This window comes from Eptesicus fuscus, chromosome 5, assembly GCF_027574615.1.
Source record: "Eptesicus fuscus isolate TK198812 chromosome 5, DD_ASM_mEF_20220401, whole genome shotgun sequence".
NCBI classification, from domain to species: Eukaryota; Metazoa; Chordata; class Mammalia; order Chiroptera; family Vespertilionidae; genus Eptesicus; species Eptesicus fuscus.
Window position 1 is genome coordinate 8,772,513 of NC_072477.1, and position 22,338 is coordinate 8,794,850.

General features: G+C 51.3%; 1 protein-coding gene across 1 annotated transcript in view; it reads right to left on the reverse strand.

The window, feature by feature from the left end:
• Window positions 1-1,395: 1,395 nt before the first annotated feature.
• RIN3 (Ras and Rab interactor 3) overlaps window positions 1,396-22,338 on the reverse strand; it is a 120,678-nt gene continuing 99,735 nt past the window's right edge. Inside the window, exons 8-10 of the mRNA XM_028155938.2 lie at window positions 10,353-10,484; window positions 3,590-3,753; window positions 1,396-1,857 (exon numbers count right to left, since the gene is read on the reverse strand). Of these exons, the coding sequence (XP_028011739.2) occupies window positions 1,540-1,857; window positions 3,590-3,753; window positions 10,353-10,484 (614 nt within the window). The 3' untranslated portion in view covers window positions 1,396-1,539. The remainder of the gene's footprint in view (window positions 1,858-3,589; window positions 3,754-10,352; window positions 10,485-22,338) is intronic.

A 22,338-nucleotide genomic window follows, 5' to 3' on the forward strand; every position in this document is an offset into this window, starting at 1 on the left:
GGCTGGCTGCATCTGGCTGGAGCAAGCCCCACGTCTCACACAGGGCTGGCCCAGGGCCAGAGTCCTACAGGTGTTTGGCTGGATGAGCTGGGTGGCACCCAGTTTAATTCAGGTGGGTCCGGCTGACCTCCTTTGGGCACCCTGCTCATTGCCACATGAACTTTGTTTTGTTCTCTGCTGTTTCCCAGGGCCTGACAGAGCAGGCACTCCGCAAATACATATTTTTAATTAATGCTGGGGACACACATGAATGGTCCAAACCTGGTGGAGAAAGCAGAAGAATCAACAGACAACTGCACTCTGATGGGATATCTCTTGTGAGAGAGATGAGCCCAGGGGGCTGTGGGAACGTGGACAAGGTCTATCTGGCCAGTCTAAGAAATCAGAGAAGCCTTCCTGGAGGAGGTGGGCTTTGAAGGATGAATAGGAGCTTGACCGGGCAAAGACTTTAGGGAATGGGATTTCTGGGATAGGTAGAGGAAGCAGGAAGGTAAGAGACTGTTTGGAAAACAATCCAGAGTTGGGAATGATGGGAACCAAAGATGGTGAGGAGGCAGGAGAGGACCGGGCTGAGGGGCACACAGAGGCCGGAGCTCTGAGGGCTGAGGCTGCACAGCAAATTCTCCAAAGATAGGGCCCTCGGTGGAAAGGAGGGAGTCTTCTGAACCCCTCCTGGGGTGGGAGTTAGGCTATTAATGGGCTGCCTGGCCGGCTGAGCGGAGTCCCAGCCCCTTGAGAAAAAGGAGATACCATTTTTAAAAGGGCTTTTATTAAACTGTCCCCACACAGGGTCTCTTGCCACAATTGCCACAGCCCTGGTGTCCACCAGGGGAAGGGCCCTGTCAGTGTTCCTGAGTGGCCGAGGGTGGGCTCATCCCTGGTGCAGAGGAGCTGCCCTTGTTTGGGGTCCCGGTGCATGTCTGGCGGCTTCTGGAGGCGCTCAGAAGCTGCGGGAGAGGCTGTGGGTGCTGACAGCTGAGGGCAGGCTCTGGTGCAGGGAGGGGGTCCTGTCTCTTCCACACATGCCCTGAGAGATACTCTTGAGATCCTGTGTATCCAAAATACCCCAGCGCCACCCTGGGGCGCAGAGGAAATACTTCAGGTTGGACGATGGCGCGGGAAGGCAGGGCCCGTGTGTGACCAGGGCCCAGTCTTGAGCGGTTTTTGCTGCAGCTGGCTGGAGAGCCCCTTCTCTCTCCGAGCCCGTTTCCCTTTCTGTCTAACAAGTAACCTGGCCTCCCAGTGCTATGACTCTCCCTCAGGAAGCATGCTTGGCCGCTGCTTCTTGTCATTTTCACAGCTGTCCTGCTCCGTTGGCCTCAGCATGCTCAGTGGGTTGCAAGCATGCATGACATCCAGGCATCCATGTTGGGTGTGTGTGGTCAGATGGGGGGGGGGGGGGCCTCCTGCCTGTATGAGGTACAGCTGAGTGTGAGCATGGGGGGGAGGGGGGAGCGAGTGTGACCCCGGTCTGCCCGCTTCTCCGCCCAGCCAGTCTCGGTAAACACTGCCTTCGAGGGGGCTGCGGTGGCCCTGGCCTCACAGGAAGTTGGGCTCCCGCACCACGAGGCAGGGCGGGTCCCCGCTGCCCCCGCCGTCCAGGGGCCGGTACACGAAGTGGAAGTCGCGCTTGGGCTCGCTCCGCAGCAGGTAGCCCTTGATGTGGTGCGGCAGCGCCTCGTCCGCCAGCTGGAAGCAGCGGCCGTCGACCAGCACGAAGAGCCGGTGGTCCTGGGGCTGCAGCACCTCGAACTTCTCGGCGCACTGAGCGCACAGCGCCGTGGCCAGCGTGTCCGCCCGCGACGCCAGTGTCCGCGACTGCTGCTCCGGCTCCAGGTACGACACGCAGATGAAGTCCTGCGGGGAGAGATGGAGGGGGCTTCGCGTCACCAGCCGGCCAGGCGGGCATCCTGTCTCACCCCCACCCGCCGCTGGGAGCTCGGACAGGGACAGAGGAGCCGAGGGACCTTGCACTCGAGACCTTTTCCCTCTCTGGGCCTCAGGCTCCTCTCCGTAGAGAGAAGGGGTGGTAGGAGCGGTCGTGAGGCTGAAGCCAGGGTGCCTGTGGCCGACCCTGCTCTGTGGCCTAAGGCAAGGCCCCCTGCCCCTCACCTCTCGGCGGGGATGACCGTGCAGGGCGAGTCAGTGGCTTTGTCTTGGCACCGAGGAGGGAGCACGCCCCCTGGCGGCCAGTACCCGGGCTCGCCATCATGTATTCATCTGTCACTGCCTCCTCATTCCAGCAGTCCTCCTGCACCCCAGGGGCAATGCAGGGCAGGGAGGGCGGCTTACATGAAACTGGAGGCGGATCCCAGCCCCAGCATCCCTTGGTCCAGCGGGGACGGCTAAGGCAGGCGGAACAGTTCAGCGCTTAGGGCTGAAGAGCCTGGGGTGGGGACAAGCTGGAGACTGGGAGGTGGGGGAAGAGGGGGACTGGAGGGAAGGAAGAGGCTTGGTGGAAGGGGGAGAGGAGCTGGGCCTGAAAGGTGGAGGGTTGAGGCCAGGTGGAGAGGGGCAGGGCAGGGTGAGGCCATGCTTTTGCATGTGGCTGGGGATGGGAGCACGCATATGTGCATGAACACACACACACACACACACACACACACACACACACACACACACACGCACGCACACCAATGGCACCTCCACCTTCCTCCACCAGCCCGGGAGGGAGGACCCTACGGTGGAAGGATGGGCCCTCCAGTCCCCGCTCCCACTCACTGTGTGACCCTGACCTCTCTGAGCCTCCATTGCCTCAACTGTAAAGTGGGATAACACCCGCCCTTACACCATGGCTGCGAGGAAGCATATACCACGAGCTCCGAGCCCGGAAGAGGCCTCTTTTTCCAGCACCCGGAGGGCAGGTCGGAAGGGGTATGTGTGGGGCTGCCCCTGTGGGAGGATGGTGACAGGGGTGCCTACCAGGCGCCAGGCCCTGTGTCCAGAACGTCACTGGGATCCCCTTTTCTTCCCGGATGGGAAGCCCAGCTCACTCCTCCCCTGGCAGTGGGGATGGTGTGTGGGCCTGGTCCCCTCCCCTGGCAGTGGGGATGGTGTGTGGGCACGGTCCCCTCCCCTGGCAGTGGGGATGGTGTGTGGGCCTGGTCCCCTCCCCTGGCAGTGGGGATGGTGTGTGGGCCTGGTCCCCTCCCCTGGCAGTGGGGATGGTGTGTGGGCCTGGTCCCCTCCCCTGGCAGTGGGGATGGTGTGTGGGCACCTCTCCTCCCCTGGCAGTGGGGATGGTGTGTGGGCACAGTCCCCTCCCCTAGCAGTGGGGATGGTGTGTGGGCCTGGTCCCCTCCCCTGGCAGTGGGGATGGTGTGTGAGCCTGGTCCCCTCCCCTGGCAGTAGGGATGGTGTGTGGGCCTGGTCCCCTCCCCTGGCAGTGGGGATGGTGTGTGGGCCTGGTCCCCTCCCCTGGCAGTGGGGATGGTGTGTGGGCCTGGTCCCCTCCCCTGGCAGTGGGGATGGTGTGTGGGCACCTCCCCTCCCCTGGCAGTGGGGATGGTGTGTGGGCACGGTCCCCTCCCCTGGCAGTGGGGACGGTGTGTGGGCATGGTCTCCTCCCGTCCCCTGTCCCAGGCGTCACCTGCACGGAGGAGCGGGAGGCGCGGGCCTTGTTGAGCGTGCGCCGGCGCTCCCAGCGGTGGATGGAGTCCTGCACCTCCACGCTCAGCTGCCTGGTCACCGTGATCTTGTCGTAGTTCTTGATGTGCTCCAGGGCCCCGTAGGTGGTGGTCAGATAGTAGGAACCTGCGGAGACAAGGGTGTGCAGGTTGGCTGGGACCGCCCGGGCCCACCCACAAAGGGAGCCCCTCACTTTCGAGAGGGAGGAGGACTTTCGTGGGGTTCCCTCCCACTCCCCCGGCCTCTCCCCCAGCCCTTTAGGGACCAGGACAATGATTTTTGACATGAGGCTGATGCTCCTAGTGACCCGCCCAAACTCCATCTTCTCTTTCTTCCTTACTAACCGACCTTTACCTGTTTGAGGGAAGTAACAATCGGTTGAAAATGCTGACTGCCCTGCCTCCCTTGCAACTCGGGGTAGAGGGCAGGAGACCCCGTTCTGGCTATTTAGATGTAAGTGCACGTCCCTGGGTGGGGCAGACTCTGGAGTGGTGAGCACACAACACAGATGACGCATTAGAGAATTGTACACCTGAAGCCTATGTAATTTTATTAACCAATGTCACCCCAATAAATCCAATTAAAAAGTAAGAAACAGTAGCTTCTATTAATTCATATATATATATATATATATATAAAGAGAAGGAGCAGACTCAGCTGATATGCCCCTTTGGGTTTTGCCCATTCCCTTCTTCCGGCCTGGAACACAGAAGTAAGCCCCAAGGCACAGCAGCTGTTTTGTGACTGGGTGAGGGGTACACAGACAAAGGCTCACGCCCTAAGAACAAGGGAGAGAGCTGGGTCCATGCTCTCCTGATGGCAAGGCTAAAAGCCGCCGTCACGATCAGTTGCATACCCCCACGACTTCCTGGTGCAGGAGACAGACAGCCCTGCACGCTGATTTAAACCATGATTAGCTGCATCATGAGTTATCGGCAGCTTAAAGCATCCTTAACCTCCCTGGATCCGCGGTCGGCAAACTCATTAGTCAACAGAGCCAAATATCAACAGTACAACGATTGAAATTTCTTTGGAGAGCCACATTTTTTAAACGTAAACTTCTTCTAATGCCACTTCTTCAAAATAGACTCGCCCAGGCCGTGGTATTTTGTGGAAGAGCCACACTCAAGGGGCCAAAGAGCCGCCTGTGGCTCGTGAGCCGCAGTTTGCCGACCACGGCCCTGGATGAAGCTACATTTACCTACAAACTCTACAACCAACATGAGAGAAGGCCATGTGCTGGCTGGGCTTGGCGGAGGTTATAATAAAGGGGTTTATGGCCACAGGATCACACACCCTGTCATAGTAGGAAAGAGACGTTAAAAAAAATAAGTGAGCCGAGGCCCGTGTAGAACTTGGCCTGGCGTCCCTTGTCAGAGAAGGGCCAGTGAACCACCCATGTGTCTCCTTTCTCAGTGGAGCAGGAAGCCGGCGCGTGCCAGGAAACCTTTCCTGGTGCCTCCAGCCCGCGCTGCCCGGGAGTCCCTGTCCTCTAGCTGGCGCGCCTCGATGGTCCAGTTTCCCATCCCTGACCGCGTCTCCCTGGCTGGGACCTGAGTGCAGTGGGCTGATGGAGAACACAGTTCTGGAGTCAGAGCAGGATCTAGGGCTCTGCCCTGTGATCTCAGGTGAGTTAGTGTCCACTCTACACCTGTTTCCTCATCTGCCAATCCCATAATATCTGTGTGATGAATGTACGTACAGTGTGCTTAGTAATGAGTAATGCACGGTGGGTAGGTGACCTAAGGGAGGTGCTCTGGGGGTTCTCACCCTCTCAGGAGAAGGGGAAGGAATCCCAAGTCCTGCAGCCCACTCCTCTTGCTCATGTCCTGATTTTTTTTCACAGCCCAGGAGACTCTCCAGGCCACTTCCCTTTGACCTGAGGCTATGCAGTGCCACCGCGGGCCACTAGGTGGCAGGCGACTCCAACCACAGTGAGGTTTGGAGCTGGTTGTTCTCTTTGGGGAGAAAGTGTTGCCCATTGACGGGTAAAACTCATGGCCCCTGTTAAGATATTAGCCCAGCATGGCCAACTGTCAGCCAGCGTGGAGAGTGGACGTGGGTGAATTAGTCCATGAGGCTGCTTCTGGGAGTGGTTTGGAATTGGAGCTGGCTCCAGCCAGGTGCCCGGCAGCTCCCTGGGTCTCCTGTCCATCCCACAGTGGCAGAATGGTGGGAGCTGCAGGAAGAGGCTAGCAGGGGACTGGGGTCCCATCAGCCTAAGGCTTAGGACCTCTCTACTTCGCATCTCCCCAGCCTGGTCTATCCCGACCTCTCACACCCTATAGATAGGCTTGCTGCAGAGAAAATGGGACCCCGTCACTTGTCCTTTGCCAAACTACAGCAGGTGAAACAGCTGGCGGAACACGAAGGTCCCACGGTGCCCAGACTCTGGAGCCCAGCTTGCGGGCTTTTCGTTGAACGCAGAGCCGTGTGCTACTATGAACCGTGAAACACGAGAAGGCAGAGCCCAGCTCCACCGATCCTTCTGCCCCTGGCTATCTCTGCAGAACACAAAACTGCTCAGACAGTGGAAAACCCCAAATCCTGCCCAATGCCTTCACTTTGCTGAGCCAGAGAGGTTAAACCACTTGGCCCAGGTCTCCAGCCAATCAGAGGCAGAACCGGGACCGAAATCCAGCCTCCACACTGCTCTTTTTACTACATCCTGTGCTACTTCTCCTCTTAGGTTCTAGCAACTGAAGTGCTCAAGACTGGGGACTCCCCAAGGACGCCTGTGTCCCAAGCATCTCTGAGCTCCACGATGACCCAGGGCAGGGACTGTCGGCACCCTCTTTACCTGCGCTCGGGGGCTTTGGCGATGGAGCACCCTGGGACCACCACCCAGCGAGGACGTGAGGGTGACGCCGGAGAAATACAGTGTCTGTCCCTCAGATACTTCCAGATGGGGGTTTGACAGCTGGCAGACTTGAAGGTTGGGAGTCCCTGCCCAAGCTGGAGACTCCCCAAGTCATCTCACAACAGGAGGCTAATAGCTGTTGAGGCCTGTCCTGGGTGCTGTGACCTCCCACCCTGGCTATCGGCCTAGGAACACAGATGCAGGTGTGTGCAGCATGGTGTGACATTTGTCCTCTGGTCCCCATGGGCAGGGTCTGACGCTGCTGTGTGTGGAGGGGGTGAGGGGGCAGGACAGCTGGGAGGGACAAGTGTAGCAGCCTGGCTAGGTTTTTCCCACTTAATCCTTATTCCAGCAAACAGCCCACAGATTCCTTTGAAATCCCCTCACAGGGCCAGAAGTGGGGTGAGGGTCTCTGGCTACTTAAGTCTGAAAGAGGGCAGGCTGCAGGGCATTGAGGCAGCCTTGGGTCAGAAACGATAAGCCATTTATGTATTTATTTATACTTTCGTTTTTCTCAGAAACACACTGTCGCCCATAATAGACCAGTGTTCCTGCCTGTAGGATATCACCTTTTCCACTGGAACTCACAAGCTTCAGGAACAGGAAGGCCATGGCAGGATTGGAGTGGGGGTGAGGTCCATAAGGAGAGAGTAGTTGGGTCAAGGATGTCCCTGTCTTGTCCCTGCTCAGCCCCTTTGGAGCCCCATTTAAGAGTCCTGGTGGCCAGGGCAAGCTGGTCACTGCCGGAGAGTGAGTCAGTGCTGAGAACACCCACAGAGCCTCCCGGCCTCATGCCATCCTTTGTCTCTAAGACTCAATAACAGCCCCGTGGGTTTGGGGTCAATCCTTTCACAGGATTTGTAAATGATTTCTTCCCAGAAAGATGAGCAACATATGCACACTGTGGGAAATTCGGAAAACAGAAAAAAAAGTAACGAGAAGATTCTATGTGCTCAGCGAACTGGGCCCTGTCCTGCCCGACCGTCCTATCCCACCAGCCTTCTTCCTGTCTTCTCCACATCCACTAGATGAGACAGAGCAGAATAAGGCATTCATTCACTTTCACGAGACTATCAGCCTCACCTGTCTTGCTTGCACCGCAACCCAAGTGTCTGGCAGGGGCCCTAAGCACACAGCAGGGGCTCATTGAGTAGCTGCTAGATGAATGGATGAATGGGTGGGTGGATGGATGGATGGATGGATGGATGGATGGATGGATGGATGGGCTGGTGGATGGATAGATGGGTGTATATATTGGTGGATGGGTATGTGGGTAGATGGGTAGGTAGGTATCTGGGTAGATGGACAGAAGGGTGGGTAGATGGATAGATGGGTCGATGGATGGACGGGTGGGAGGATGGGTGCGTGGGTGGATAGATGGGTGAGTGGATGGGTGAGTGGGTGGATAGATGGGTGAATGGATGTGTGGGTAAATGGGTAGGTATGTATCTAGATAGATAGATAGATGGATGGGTGTGTAGAAGGATAGATGGGTTGATGGATGGATAGATGTGTGGATAGATAGGGGGTGGATGGATGGATGGGTGGGTGGATGGGGGGTGGATGGATGGATGGGTGGGTGGTGGGTGAGTGGGTGGATAGATGGGTGGGTGGATGGGTGAGTGGGTGAATAGATGGGTGAATGGATGGGGTGGATGGGTGGATTGATGGGTGGGTGGATGGGTGAGTGGGTGGATAGATGTGTGGATGGATGGGTGGATGGATGGATGGGTGGGATGGATGGGGGGTGGATGGATGGATGGATGGATGGATGGATGGATGGATGGGTGAGTGGGTGGATAGATGGGTGGATGGGTGGGTGAGTGGGTGGACAGATGGGTGGATGGATGGGGGGTGGATGGATGGATGGGTGGATGGATGGGGGTGGATGGATGGATGGGTGGGTGGGTGGGTGAGTGGGTGGATGGATGGGTGGGTGGGTGGGTGAGTGGGTGGATAGATGGGTGGGTGGATGGGTGGGTGGATGGGTGGGTGGATGGGTGAGTGGGTGGATAGATGGGTGGATGGATGGGTGGATGGATGGGGGTGGATGGATGGATGGGTGGATGGATGGATGGGTGGGTGGATGGATGGGTGGATGGATGGGGGGTGGATGGATGGATGGGTGGATGGATGGATGGGTGGGTGGATAGATGGGTGGATGGATGGGTGGGTGGATGGGTGAGTGGGTAGACAGATGGGTGGATGGATGGGGGGTGGATGGATGGATGGGTGGGTGGATGGGTGAGTGGGTGGATAGATGGGTGGATGGATGGGGGTGGATGGATGGATGGGTGGGTGGATGGGTGAGTGGGTGGATAGATGGGTGGATGGATGGGGGGTGGATGGATGGGGGTGGATGGATAGATGGGTGAGTGGATGGGTGAGTGGGTGGATAGATGGGTGGGTGGATGGGTGAGTGGGTGGATAGATGGGTGGATGGATGGGGTGGATGGGTGGATTGATGGGTGGGTGGATGGGTGAGTGGGTGGATGGATGGGTGGATGGATGGGGGTGGATGGATGGATGGGTGAGTGGATGGGTGAGTGGGTGGATAGATGGGTGGATGGATGGATGTGCTGGGTGGCTGATAATCACTGTCAAAGAAGCCTGGCTTCTACTGAATTCCTACACCCTCTGGAAGACAGGTTGTTCCAATGCAGGGAAGTTTTAACTATGGAGGAGAGAAAAATAGATCTAGTGGTCCCAGGGCACACACCAAAGTCAGTAAACTTCATGCTTTACACGCTCCTCTGACCTTCCAAGAAATCACAGAAGCTGTCGCTCAGAGACCAAGACTGATGCTTACTAAAAATGCAAACAGATGCAAAGAGGGTCAGTTTAGCATAAAACCACAAAGCCCAAAGGGGCCACTTGGGGCCTGAGAGCCTTGTTTCACCCTTCAAGGTCATGTCTTAGAGGACAATTCCGGGTCCCTGGGAGCTGATACCTGGGCGGGCTGCACCTCTGGGATTCTCGGGGGAGGCGTGGCTGAGGCCGAGTGGGTGGGAGGAAAGGGAGGGAAGGAAGAAAGGGGAAGGAAAACTGAGGGTGGGTGGAGCAGACCACAGCCCTGTTATTTACTCAGAGCCTTAACCTCCGCCCACTGAGGACCTGGCCCTGGGCTGGCTGAGTTGGAGGCTGAGAGCCCACAGGGGCTGAGAAATGACCATCGTTCCCCGATCAGAATCCCCATGGACACTGCCCACTGCTGCAGCCTTCTCTTTCACATGACTGGCAACTGCTGCTCCCCCTGCTATTTTCTTGTTAATCCTCACCAGAGGATATTTTTTTCCATTGATCTTTAGAAAGTGGAAGGGAGGGGTAGAGACAGAGAGAGAGAGAAACATCTATGTGAGAGAAACACATTGATTGGTTGCCTCCCACACGCTCCCCAACCAGGGCCAGGGATCGAGCCTGCATCCGAGGTCTGTGCCCTTCATTAAAATCAAACCCGTGGCCCTTCAGTCTTTGGGCTGACGCTCTAACCACTGAGCAAACCCAGCTAGGGCCATTCCCCATTCTTTATCTGGCTGGTTCCTATCCAATCTTCCATGCTCATCTCAGGTGTGACCTCCTCCAGGAAGCCTTCTCTGACTGCACAGCCTGGGTAAACAAGCTCCCATACCCTCTGGGCTTCTCACCATTTCAGCATATGTCAAGCAGCAGGGACATGGGCCCTTGATTGGTCTGTGAGCTCCACCAGCACAGGGTCTGTGTCGGGCTCTGTGCCGTGTCCCCAAAGCTCAGTGGAGTCTGACATCTAGGAGGTGCTCATTGGGCTGCCCGGTGTAGCCCCGGCCGGGCTGGGTTGGGGGTGTGCAATAGGCCCCTGGGGCCTAGAGACCGCCCAGGAGTGACTCACCCTCCCCCAGCTGCAGGGCGGGGTCCATGAGCTCCATCATGTACTCCACGTTGAGAAGCATCTCCGTGAGGTTGCTGCGGGCCAGCACGTACATGAGCACGGGCAGGAAGTCGTCTGCCCCGTAGGGCTTCCCTGGGAGGAGGAAGGAGGCAGAAGGTGGTGAGTGAGAGGTTCTCCCTGTGAACGGCCCCCTGCCCAGGGGAAGGGGCCGGTGGTTTTCTGGGTAGCGGGTGGTCACCGCTAGAAGAGGAACCTTCCTGCTTTCTGATGACTCTCAGGACGAGGGCGGCCCTGGAACCAGACTTCATGGGGTGGCCTGGGACACAGTCCGGGCTTGGGAAGGAGGAACCGAGAAAGGTGCCCTCTGCCGGGGTGGGCAAGACCCAGTCCCTTCCTCTTTCCCAGCTCTTCCCCTCAATGCCACTTGCTGCCTGACTGGCAGTCAAGTTCACACCACGCTTATCCACGGGCCCACCCAGAAGCACCTGTCTCTCTTACGTTGATGTCTTCTGCGAAGGCTCCCTGTCCCTTTATTTTTTAAAAATTCTTTATTGTTGAAAGTATTACATATGTCTCCTTTTTCCCCTATTGACCTCTCCCCCCAGCCGTCCCCACCCCCCAGCACATGCTCTCACCCCCCTACCGTCTGTGTCCATGGGTTGTGCTTATATGCATGCTTACAAGTCCTTTGGTTGATCTCTCCTCCCCCCTCCCCCGCCCCCCCACCTTCCCTCTGGAACCACACATCTCCCTCCATCTGCAAAACAGAAAGCCCGCCCTCAATGGACGCTATCAGGCCAGAAATCCCACATTCGACATTCATTCCTTGGGCTCCAGCCCTTTCCAGAGGGTTTCCTTCAAAACGTACGTAAATGTACATGCCTCCAAAAGGGAGAGCGCCTCCCTGCTGCTTTTGTGGGAGGTGTTCACAGGGCTGGAGCCTCTTCACAGGAACGAGGCACATTTCACAGTTAACTGTGCATGCGCACGTCATTCCTTACAGCGATCACACAGAGTGGGTATTTTGCCCATCTTCCGGAAGAAGAGACCGAGGCTCAGAGAGCTTAAGGGGCTCTCCCTTGGCCACACACATTATGAAGTCATGAGAGGGACAGTGAGTGGTGTAGAGCTAGGCCTCTGGCCTCAGGCCCAGGTTCAAATCCCAGCTCTCCCATTCACTAGCTGCAAACCCGGGGACGTTCCTGTCCTCCTCTAACCTTAGCAGAGAGGCTGGAGAATGAGGTGGAGATCTGAGAATTAAATGAAATCATGTCAGCAGTCAGTGCTTTATTGAGCCATATTGGGGCCTGTGGCAACAGGAAAATGTGTGTGCCTACAGCTACTTATCAAAATATCCCCTCATATTTTGAACCCAAGTGGGGGCTCAAAAGAAGTTAATGAAAAACATGACTGCATATCAAACCAGGGTTAAAAATCTGCTTGCATGCCATTGTCAGCCCCCATAAACTCACACAAGGCCAGGAATCACCAGCTGCTTGGAAATGACTGGTTCCTGTTGTACAATCACACCGGGCCACAAAACAGACAACACCCTGCCTTTGCTTAAAAAGATTGATGTTTTGTTCATTACAGATTTTTGTGCACTAATTTTCATTTTCTAAAATATTGAATTAAACGATTACTCATCTTAACATTTGACCCAGTAATTCCACTCCTGGTGACACACCCGAGAGAAATGTTCACACACAGAGTTGTACTCACACGTTCATAGCAACATCATTCATAAAAGCCCAAAGGCAGAAAACAGCAAAAATATTTATCGACTGGTGAACGAGCAGACAAAATGTAGTCGATCCAGACAATGGGACACCAGCCAGCAATAAAAAGAACACACTACTGGTACATGCTCTGACACCGATGAACCTTGAAATCATTATGCTACGTGAAAGGAGCAATCCCCGAAGACCACATGTTGCACGTATTGTATGATTCCATTTATATGAAACTAGAGGCCCGGTGCATGAAATTCGTGCATGGGGGGTGGGTGTCCCTCTGCCCAGCCTGCACCCTCTCCAATCTGGGACCCCTCGGGGGACGTCTGACTGCCGGTTTAGGCCTGATCCTTGTGGCAGTCGGACATCCCTCTCACAATCCAGGACCACTGGCTCCTAACCACTCACCTGCCTGCCTGCCTAATGCCCCCAACTGCCCTCCCCTGCCGGCCTGGTCGCCCCCAACTGCCCTCCCCTGCCTGCCTGGTCACCTCCAACTGACCTCCCCTGCCAGCCTGATCACCCCTAACTGCCTCTGCCTTGGCCCCCACCACCATGGCTTTGTCCGGAAGAAAGATGGATGTCCTGAAGATGGCCGGTCGACCTGGTCGAATTAGCATATTACCCATTTATTAGTATAGATGTCCAGGATAAGCAAATCCAGGGAGACAGAAGTAGACTAGTGGTTGCCAGGCACTGGGGGGGGGGGGGGGGGGAGGAGGAGATGGGGAATGGCTACTAATGGGTACAGAGTTTCTTTAAAAAAAATACAGGAGCTCAGTGTTGACTATCCCAGCCCCTCTGGGGGCATTCTGTCCCCACAGCCCTCATGGGGTCTGGATCACACCCCGAGAAGCACGAACCAGCGCTGCCTCAGTGGGCTCTGAGTGGACATGGGTGTCTCCATATTGCCACTCATCCTTGCTTGCTTTCCAGAGAAAGGTGTGCCTGTGGCCTGCCTTCCTGGCCGCACTCAGTTTTTTTTTTTGTTTTTTCTTTTTCTTGGCCACACTCAGTTTTTACATCTGCAACATGGGGCCAGCCGCACAGGCCCTGATGGGCTTTCAGGTTTTCAAGAGAATAACATGAGGAAAATAACATAAACGTGACTTGGAACCCATACAGTGCTATGGGAAGGTGAGCTATTACCGACATCCATGTTTTGTTTTCTCGGGCGGACCCAGTTTTTCTACCTGTGAAATGAATGGGCTGAAGGGGTTGGGAACTCAGCACTGAACGGCAGAGTCAGGCAGACCCGCAGGGAGTCCCAGCACACTGCTACCTAGCTGTGTGACCTTGGGCCAATTGCTTTACTTCTCTGAGCCTACGTTTCCCGTCCTAGGTGAACTGACCCAGAGAACATGATATCCCACGGGATTCTGGTGAGAATCCTATGGGACGCTTTACATGGAGTGCTCCCACCATGCTCCCACGGAAACACCCGCTAAAGAGCATTCGCGGTGCAGCTCCGTGTTGCGAGGCTCTCTGAAGATTTGTTCCAAGGCTCCCGTGCCCTCCCTGCACAGAACCGGCCAGGGCGGGAGAAAGCCTTCCTGTAAACCTTCCTGAGCCGGAGACACGACCAATCAGTCCCGGGGAAAGATGGTATTGTGCCCGAGGCTGTTTTTCAGGGTGATAATGGAATGATTAGAATCCTGGCATCTGGGAGACTCGTTTCTTGTTTGAGTTAGGAGTTAGGAACAAGGAGAGTCAGGCAGCAGGAATGTGGGGCAGACTGCCTGGGCCTTGGAATTCACTGGCGCTCACATGTGGATTCGGGGCTGATGGAATTCCTACTCTGGCTCCAAGAACATCATCTTCTGCGGGTGTTATATTAACAACTCACCGAGGAATACGGTCAGGCACGCTCACTTGCTTTCGAGCAAATGTGGTTCTCAAGCAGGGGGACTTTACCCTTGAGGGGCCGTGTGACAATATCTGGAGTCGCTTTTTGGTTGTCACCACTAGAGTGATGGTCCCCCTGGCATCGAGGCCAGGATGCTGCTTCACATCTTAGGGTGCACAGGACAGCCCCCCGCAATACAGAATTACTCGGCCCCTAACTGTCTCTAGTGCCAACATGGGAGTGAACGGAAGGAGCCACATGCTGACCTGACAAGCTCAGGGGAGGCCTATGTGGCAGTCTTGCAAACTCAGAGACCTGAAATAACCACAAAGGATGGTTTGAAAATTAAATATTTAACTACAAACAGGTTATAGTGGGCAGTCATGTCCTAGGCCGATATCTTCCCTGACAAAGGTCAACTTAGATCTTTACTGAGCCCATTTGCCTTTTTTGCCTCTAAGATAACATATCTGTGAGATGTCTGTGAGATGTCTGGGTAACTTGTAACTTCCTTTTTACCCCGGACCCCTCAGGGCACAACAAATGGCACCGGGACATTCCTTCATTGTTATTGTTATCAAGTTAATTGTCAACTGTTAATTACGTTAAAGTATCCTGTATCTATCTCTGTAAGAGAAGCACATGTCCATCATTTCACTTTTCACCCAATCCCAGAGGTTTCCCCGCTTTGCTTTGTCCCACCTCCCTAATCTGTCACCAATGGATTTCATGTAACTCACCTACGTCCCTTTTCTTTGATTTCAAGGTATAAATATAGATGTAACCCTGCATTCTCCGGAGCATTACCTCAATTCATTGAGGTTCTGCTTCCCGGCATATGTCGACATTTTGGCTCAAATAAACTCACTAAAATTCTTTACAGGTTTCAATGGTTTTTTCGTTAACATTTTTGGCGTAGTCATGGCAGGATTCCAAAGAAAACTCACCCGGGATCATCCTTTGGACTTGGACTTGGAGCTAGGATCCAGCAAAGGGCCCGTTGAGCCCACCGGTTCTCCGCCCATTGGGTGAACGTGGGTGAGTGATCTCTCGGATCCAGGACCGTCCCTTGTTGGTAGAGGGTCTCTGACTTTATTTGAGCTGTGTTTTAAAATCCTCGAGGTAGAACCAGGGTTGACAAAACCCCAGGTTAAGGGTTGGCAGAACCCAGGCTTAGGCTTTCTCTGGAGGAAAAATGGGTGGCTGGTTTTGATTTTGGCTTTTCAATTGGAATTGCTGAGAGTCTGAGCAAAAATAACCTTCGCCGTATAAATGAGCTGAACTCATTCAGCTCCGAAGATAAAGGGGCAACACTTTTTTATTTTTAAAGAATAGTCTGATTCTGAGGTGTTCTTAGGTGACTAAGAATTTTGTGGTAGTGTCAGAAATGCAGGAGCCCCGTCTGGAAGTTCCGACTGTAATTAACTAAATGGTTTTTCTAGGGGGCCACCATAAAGGCTTGGTCTGCCCGGGCCCCAAAAACTTTTTTGTGGTTTTAGACAGCCGGGAGAGAAACTGAGGCCACATTTGACCTACTACATAACATATCTAAAGTTTGCTCAGACTACAGATATCCAAAAATAAAAAAAATTTAACATGGGAAATTGTGCCTCCAAGGCTAGAAGCTCCCAAGACCCCAGCCCTCATTTAATACTCCTGATAAGAAGCCTTTACTTGCAAGTACTTAACAGAAATGAGAAAATTTAACTAGAACATATTAACTGAGGAATGGCCAGAAAGAAAAAAAATGCAGTTTGTTTGGGGTACCTTTGTTAATATTTTGCATGCAGAAAAAAAAATGCCGGCTCTGAAATTAAAGTGAATGAGTATATGGGAAGCGTATCTTGATTTGGAAACTAGAAGCTTCTAAGAAAAAAAATTTTTTTCTTCCTATCGATGGAAATTAATAAAAAAGATTTTCAGGGACTGTCTCAGAACTATTCTGAAGTTAACAAATGTCTACAGCCATTTTTGAATAGTCCTTTGGGAGTGGACTGAAATTCTAGAGAGGGGCAGTTCCCGAACCGGGGACAAAGACACTGCTTTGGTAATTTTAATGCTAGACATTCTCTGGTGTAAATTCTTAGTGTGTTTTCTGCGCGCCTAATAACAGTGTTGATGTTTTTGTGTCGCTTTGTTGTTGTTTAATTTGTTGAAAGAAAAGGCAAGTCCCACTTCGGGGAAGCCTAGTTGTGTGTGGTGGGGTTGAAAGTGTGAGAGAGATTGCAAGAACGTCCCAGCAGCTGCCAAGAATTCTTAATCTTGGGGGCTCTTCTTGCTCTCCCTCTCAGGGTTCAGCTTCCAGAAACAGCTAGTGAGATTTCTGTCTGTTGTCTGAAATATAATTGTGGCTGTCTATCTCTTAGGGATTTCGGTTTGCTCTTTCCTTTGTTATGAGAATAAACAAATCATCTTTTCTGTCTAAGAATAGTTTAGACAGCCTCCATTTTGGACTGTGACTTGGCAGCCGCCATGTTGGCCGCATGGCTTGATGCTTCCCTTGAAAGAGCAAGGGCCAACCCCTCCCTTTGAATTAGCCAATCAGGAAAGACTGTGTGCCTGAGCTCCAATCAAGAGCAAGGACAGGTCACGTGCGTTGTTAAGGCACTCTGCTTCAGAAAGAAACTTGCAGAGATTCTCAGAGCCAAGTTCAAACAGGAAACTTTAGGAGGGTAGCATGTGTCCAGTCAGGGACACCGGCAAGCCAAGAGTCATGATTCCCTGTGGGGGCGTCTGCCAGTGATACTCTGGGAATTTGCGTTTCACATATTGGGAGTTTATTTGTTATTTTCAATGCTCAATACACTGCTTGCAATAAGCCTTGTGCCTCATTTTAAAATCTTGCATATTATTCTTTATATGTTAAAGTTATAATTGAATCTAAAGGTATACAAATTTTATATTATTCTCTATGTCATTTTACAGGGATTATTACTTACCAAGAAGTTGTTGTCTTGGAATGTTATATTTTATAGAAAAGCAAGGTTTTTATCAAATCTATAACCATGCTACTTTTAAATTTTTGTCATTTGTGGACTGCTTTATTCTGATGCATTTGTAGGTATATATGTCTAGAAAAATCCATGAAAAGGACTCGGATTTACTCTTAACTTGCAGGCTTCTAAGCAGGTCATATTTTGAACTGGATGAAGATTTATAGAACTTCAAGGAATAAATAAACAAAAACAACTATGGGACTAAATGAATTGAGGATAATTATTCTTATGATTCTATTTAAAATATTGTTGACACTTAAATCTTTTGTTTCCTGAATATAGGGAAAAGTAAAGAGCAGACATTCTGCATTGTAGGAACTAACAAATTGGTAACAGATTCATTTCACAGTGCGCTCCCGGGAGACGAAGGGTTCAAAGATCATGGCTTACAACCAGGAGATTTGCTGTCTTGGAAAATACACCAAATAAAAGACTCTCCAACCTCATTGGAGGGGACCTTACCAGGTATTACTAACTAACCCATGTGCAACTAAACTTAAAGGAGGTAGCTCATGGATTCACATTTCTCATTTAAAAAAGGCATTTGACTATGAATGGACGTCTACTCCCATCTCTGACCCCATCTCCGTCTGCAGCGGAGATCAAAGACTTTTCAAGGATAAGGAACAGCTGGGACCTTTGGAGGACGAGAAGTCGCCGACCACGGAGGCAGACAGCTATCCCAAGATGACATCAACAAGGCCTGTATGATCACAAACTGATACTGCTTGAACCTTGTTTTATATCAACTGATGGTTATTGATTGAATGTATATAAAATGATTTTCATATTATTATTATCCTTATGGTTCCCTAGTGGAAACAATATCTGCCTCCCCAGACCTCTTCCTTTATTAGATATGAAAATTTAACCTAAATGCCTGCTAATCTTTCCCACCTAGTATACAATGATGTTCTGATTATCAGGTATGATCGTGAAATTAATGCTTGTTAGCCACACATTGGTCTTCTCCTACTATCAATATAAGCTTTGGTGGTTGTTGTTTTCTGGCTCTATCCATTATAAAGGACCCACCTTAGGCAAATACCTCCAAGAACACCTCCCTGATAATTCCACTGGTAGAATTGTATATGGATGTAATCTGGATGAATATTGTATGGCTATAGAGATGGGTGATGAATAACTAAGAAAAACACCCTGATATAATGGCCAAAAGCTTGCAGCAGCCTGTGCTATCTGTCATAGCATATCATGTCCTCAGACTCACCAGCCATGCTCTTATGGCTGGATGTCTGTGAAATAAGAAAGAAATCAATGGGTCCCCATTTCAGAAATTATTGACATCATTTGGTGGGTAGATATGTTTATAATTACCCCACCGTCCTTGTGTCCTGGATGTTTGAGGAGCCCTATAAATACTCAAACTCTAGCCCATTTGGGAGTCTCCTTCACTCATTTAACTATGGCATGGGAAACTCAACATTTTTGGCTCCACTCAGTATACCCTAACTGCTCCCAAGTCATAGCTACCCAATGGCAACAATATTTCTGGTGGATCCAACAACATTGGTCTCCCTAAAAGAAGCAAAAGGGGAATACTTGGAGGAGTAGGGGCTGGCCTTGGTATCCTGGGACAAGCTGAACTTGCAGCTAATGAAGAACATCATTCATTAGAAAAGGATTTTTATCTCAAATAGGTCATCTAGAGGGAATGCTGTTTCAGGAAGAAGGAAAAACAGTGGGAAGCAGCATGGAAAGACAATAAAGCCTTAGTTTCATGGATAGAACAGACTCTAAAAACTTATGCACAAACCCAATAATGGGAACGTGCCTGTGCCCTAACTCAACAGGGCCTATTGTCTATGTTAATGCAAGGAATCTGAAGTGGCTCTGCAACAATGGCCAACTATAATGGTTGCAGAAGCCCAGGCCAGACACTTATGGGACTCATATGGTTCCCCAGGAATTTGGAAAATTTTAAATGGGAAATGTTATCTACGATATTGTGTTTTTAAAAGCCCAGGTGTGAGTTAAATCCTAAGCTTAAAATTCCCAGTAGTTCAACTGGCTGGCGTAAGGACTATCCTCTATAATACTAGAATACTTCCAATGGGAAGTTTATGGGCCATATTTAAAAATAATAAACAATGTGAACCCATCTCACTGTCAGTGAAAATTGGAAAGGTGAATGGTTATGCCCTCAATCCATAGGGAATACTGAATTCACCCAGTCCTGGCCTATTGTATATACCCCCATGAATAACAACATATGGTATATGGGAAAGGGGCGTTTTGCTGGGAAGGGTTAAAAAACTCTTCTGTTATAATAACTGATTTTTACTGTAATAACACCACGTTTACTTTAAATAATACTGGAATATGGTGTAATACTGAAATTATAGGCAAAATAACTTTGCCTGAGGTTCATAAAACCTATGATAATATTGATACTGAAAAACCAATGTATTGGGAAATTGAACTCCTCCCCATGAGGCCATTTTTATGGGAACTAATTGGCCAGAAGAAAATTAGAGCTTCTAGATAATGAAATAGTGGAGTCTTAATTCATTTGGCCAAACATATCATAAGGTACGAATGACAGTGGATGAAGGAGGAAAACATATAATTAGCTTAATAAAAATTATGATAATACATGTAAAGGGTTTTTCAGTTGGCTGTGATGCTTGTTCCCCTTAGACTTTTCCTTGTCTAGTATTAGACATTTTCTGTTCCTAATCAGTGTTATTGGTTTACTATTGTTACTTTTGTTCATGATATGTAAATGTTATATTAGATGCAGAAAAGCAGAATGTAAGACAAACAGCAAAAAGACTCGGATCATGGTGGCTCAAAATTAGAAATGATCCAGAATACTTTTTAACAAGGACATATAGGATCTGACTGCCTCCCATTTACCTGCCTTTTTAAAATATATATGTAATTCGACCTTAAATGCCATCTAAGGTTATGGTCTTGCCCCATCCCCAGTGGTCCACCTGTTCAGCGAGACATGCTGACACTGAGACATCCTAGGAATGAGCCTTCCTAGCACCGTGGGACTCCATTATCCAACCAAAAGGTTGGTCATCAATGCATCCTTTGGATTGATTTATGACCAAAAGGGGAATGTGTGAACGGAAGGAGCCACATGCTGACCTGACAAGCTCAGGGGAGGCCTATGTGGCAGTCTTGCAAACTCAGAGACCTGAAATAACCACAAAGGATGGTTTGAAAATTAAATATTTAACTACAAACAGGTTATAGTGGGCAGTCATGTCCTAGGCCGATATCTTCCCTGACAAAGGTCAACTTAGATCTTTACTGAGCCCATTTGCCTTTTTTGCCTCTAAGATAACATATCTGTGAGATGTCTGTGAGATGTCTGGGTAACTTGTAACTTCCTTTTTACCCCGGACCCCTCAGGGCACAACAAATGGCACCGGGACATTCCTTCATTGTTATTGTTATCAAGTTAATTGTCAACTGTTAATTACGTTAAAGTATCCTGTATCTATCTCTGTAAGAGAAGCACATGTCCATCATTTCACTTTTCACCCAATCCCAGAGGTTTCCCCGCTTTGCTTTGTCCCACCTCCCTAATCTGTCACCAATGGATTTCATGTAACTCACCTACGTCCCTTTTCTTTGATTTCAAGGTATAAATATAGATGTAACCCTGCATTCTCCGGAGCATTACCTCAATTCATTGAGGTTCTGCTTCCCGGCATATGTCGACATTTTGGCTCAAATAAACTCACTAAAATTCTTTACAGGTTTCAATGGTTTTTTCGTTAACATGGGAAACCCTGCTTGAGGGACAGTGACTTTCAGCCAAAAGGATTGTCCAGCTTGGGGCCAGGTTTGAGGACTTAGAGACGGGGGGAAGGAAGCCCTCCAGACTGGGGCTCTGTGCTCCGCGGGATTGGAGAGTCCTTTTGCTTCTCTTCTTGAGAATCTTGGCTGACCCGGTGCATCAAGAGGCGGGTTTTGGGGCGCATCTCCTTGATTCCCACCACGTTGTATTCAGCCACCCGCTGCCGGGGACTCCTGCACATGTCCCTCCACCTACCCATGAGCAACTCCCTGTCTCCCCAGTACACAGAGCATGGCACAGTGCTGGGCATGGCACAGTGCTGGGGGAATGAGTGAGTGAGTGAATGAATGAAAGGGTGACGGATGACTGCTGAGCTCCCAGCAGGGCCTCAGAGCTGGTGACTTGGCACCAACTCAGATAAGTCTTTGCAGAGACGCCATGAGTCCTTCCCCATCAGGGGCCAAGCCAGGTGTGCATCATCTTTTCCTGGAAACCAGCCCTTGCTGAGGCCTCCCATTTCCATCAAGGAATCCATCCCCACCTCCCCAAGTGCTGAGCTGCAAGGCCTGGGAGTCCCCCCTTTCTTCTGGGGCTCTCTCTCCCCTGTGGCCAGCCTGACCAGAGCCCAGGTGTCTTCCTTCTGACTGCCTCCTGTGCTCAGCCTTTGCTTTTCCCAGCCCCACTCTCCAGGCCTGCCTCCCAGCAGGCTCTGTGTCCTACAGTCTACTCTGTCTACCAACTCACCTCGAGTTACAGCTCTGATCATGCTACGTCTCTTCACAAGAACCATCAATGGCTCCCCACTGGCTTAGGGAATCAAGTCCAGATCTCTTACCCTGACGTTCAAGGCCTTCCACAATCGGGCCCACAGACACCCGTCCCACGTGATTGACCCTCCTCTCTTCCAGCCACGTGGCCTAGGCCAGTGGTCGGCAAACTCATTAGTCAACAGAGCCAAGTATCAACAGTACAACGATTGAAATTTCTTTGGAGAGCCACATTTTTTAAACTTAAACTTCTTCTAATGCCACTTCTTCAAAACAGACTCGCCCAGGCCATGGTATTTTGTGGAAAAGCCACACTCAAGGGGCCAAAGAGCCGCATGTGGCTTGCGAGCTGCAGTTTGCCGACCACTGGCCTAGTCGATGGCCTCAGAGCAAGTCACCTGCATTCCTGCCCCTTGGTTTTCGCCACACTCACCCACCTGGCAAGCCCTCCCCTTTCCTTCCAAAGGCCGTGCCTCCATCTCCCACACGGCATCAACATTTGTGCGCGTCTTTAAAGATGCGGCGCATATTTTGTAAACATTATACCAGTGAACTCCTAAACCCACTCTGAGCTGTTAGACTCATTATGCCTACTTCACAGATGAGGAAAGTGAGTCCCAGAGAAGTTAACCTTCTGGTCTAAGGTCATGTGGCTAGGAGGTGGTGAACCAAGACTTGAATCTAGCTTTATTACACTCACAATCCCATGTTCCTGCTACGTCAACACTCTTGCTTCAAGTTCCACCTCCTCCACAAAGCCCTCCTGGACTGCCCCAGCTCCCGGTGCTTACTCTACCCTCTGCTTTGCAACTTCCGACTCAGAAAGACATTCGGCCTCCATCACCCCCTACATAGCACTCCGCTGTGTT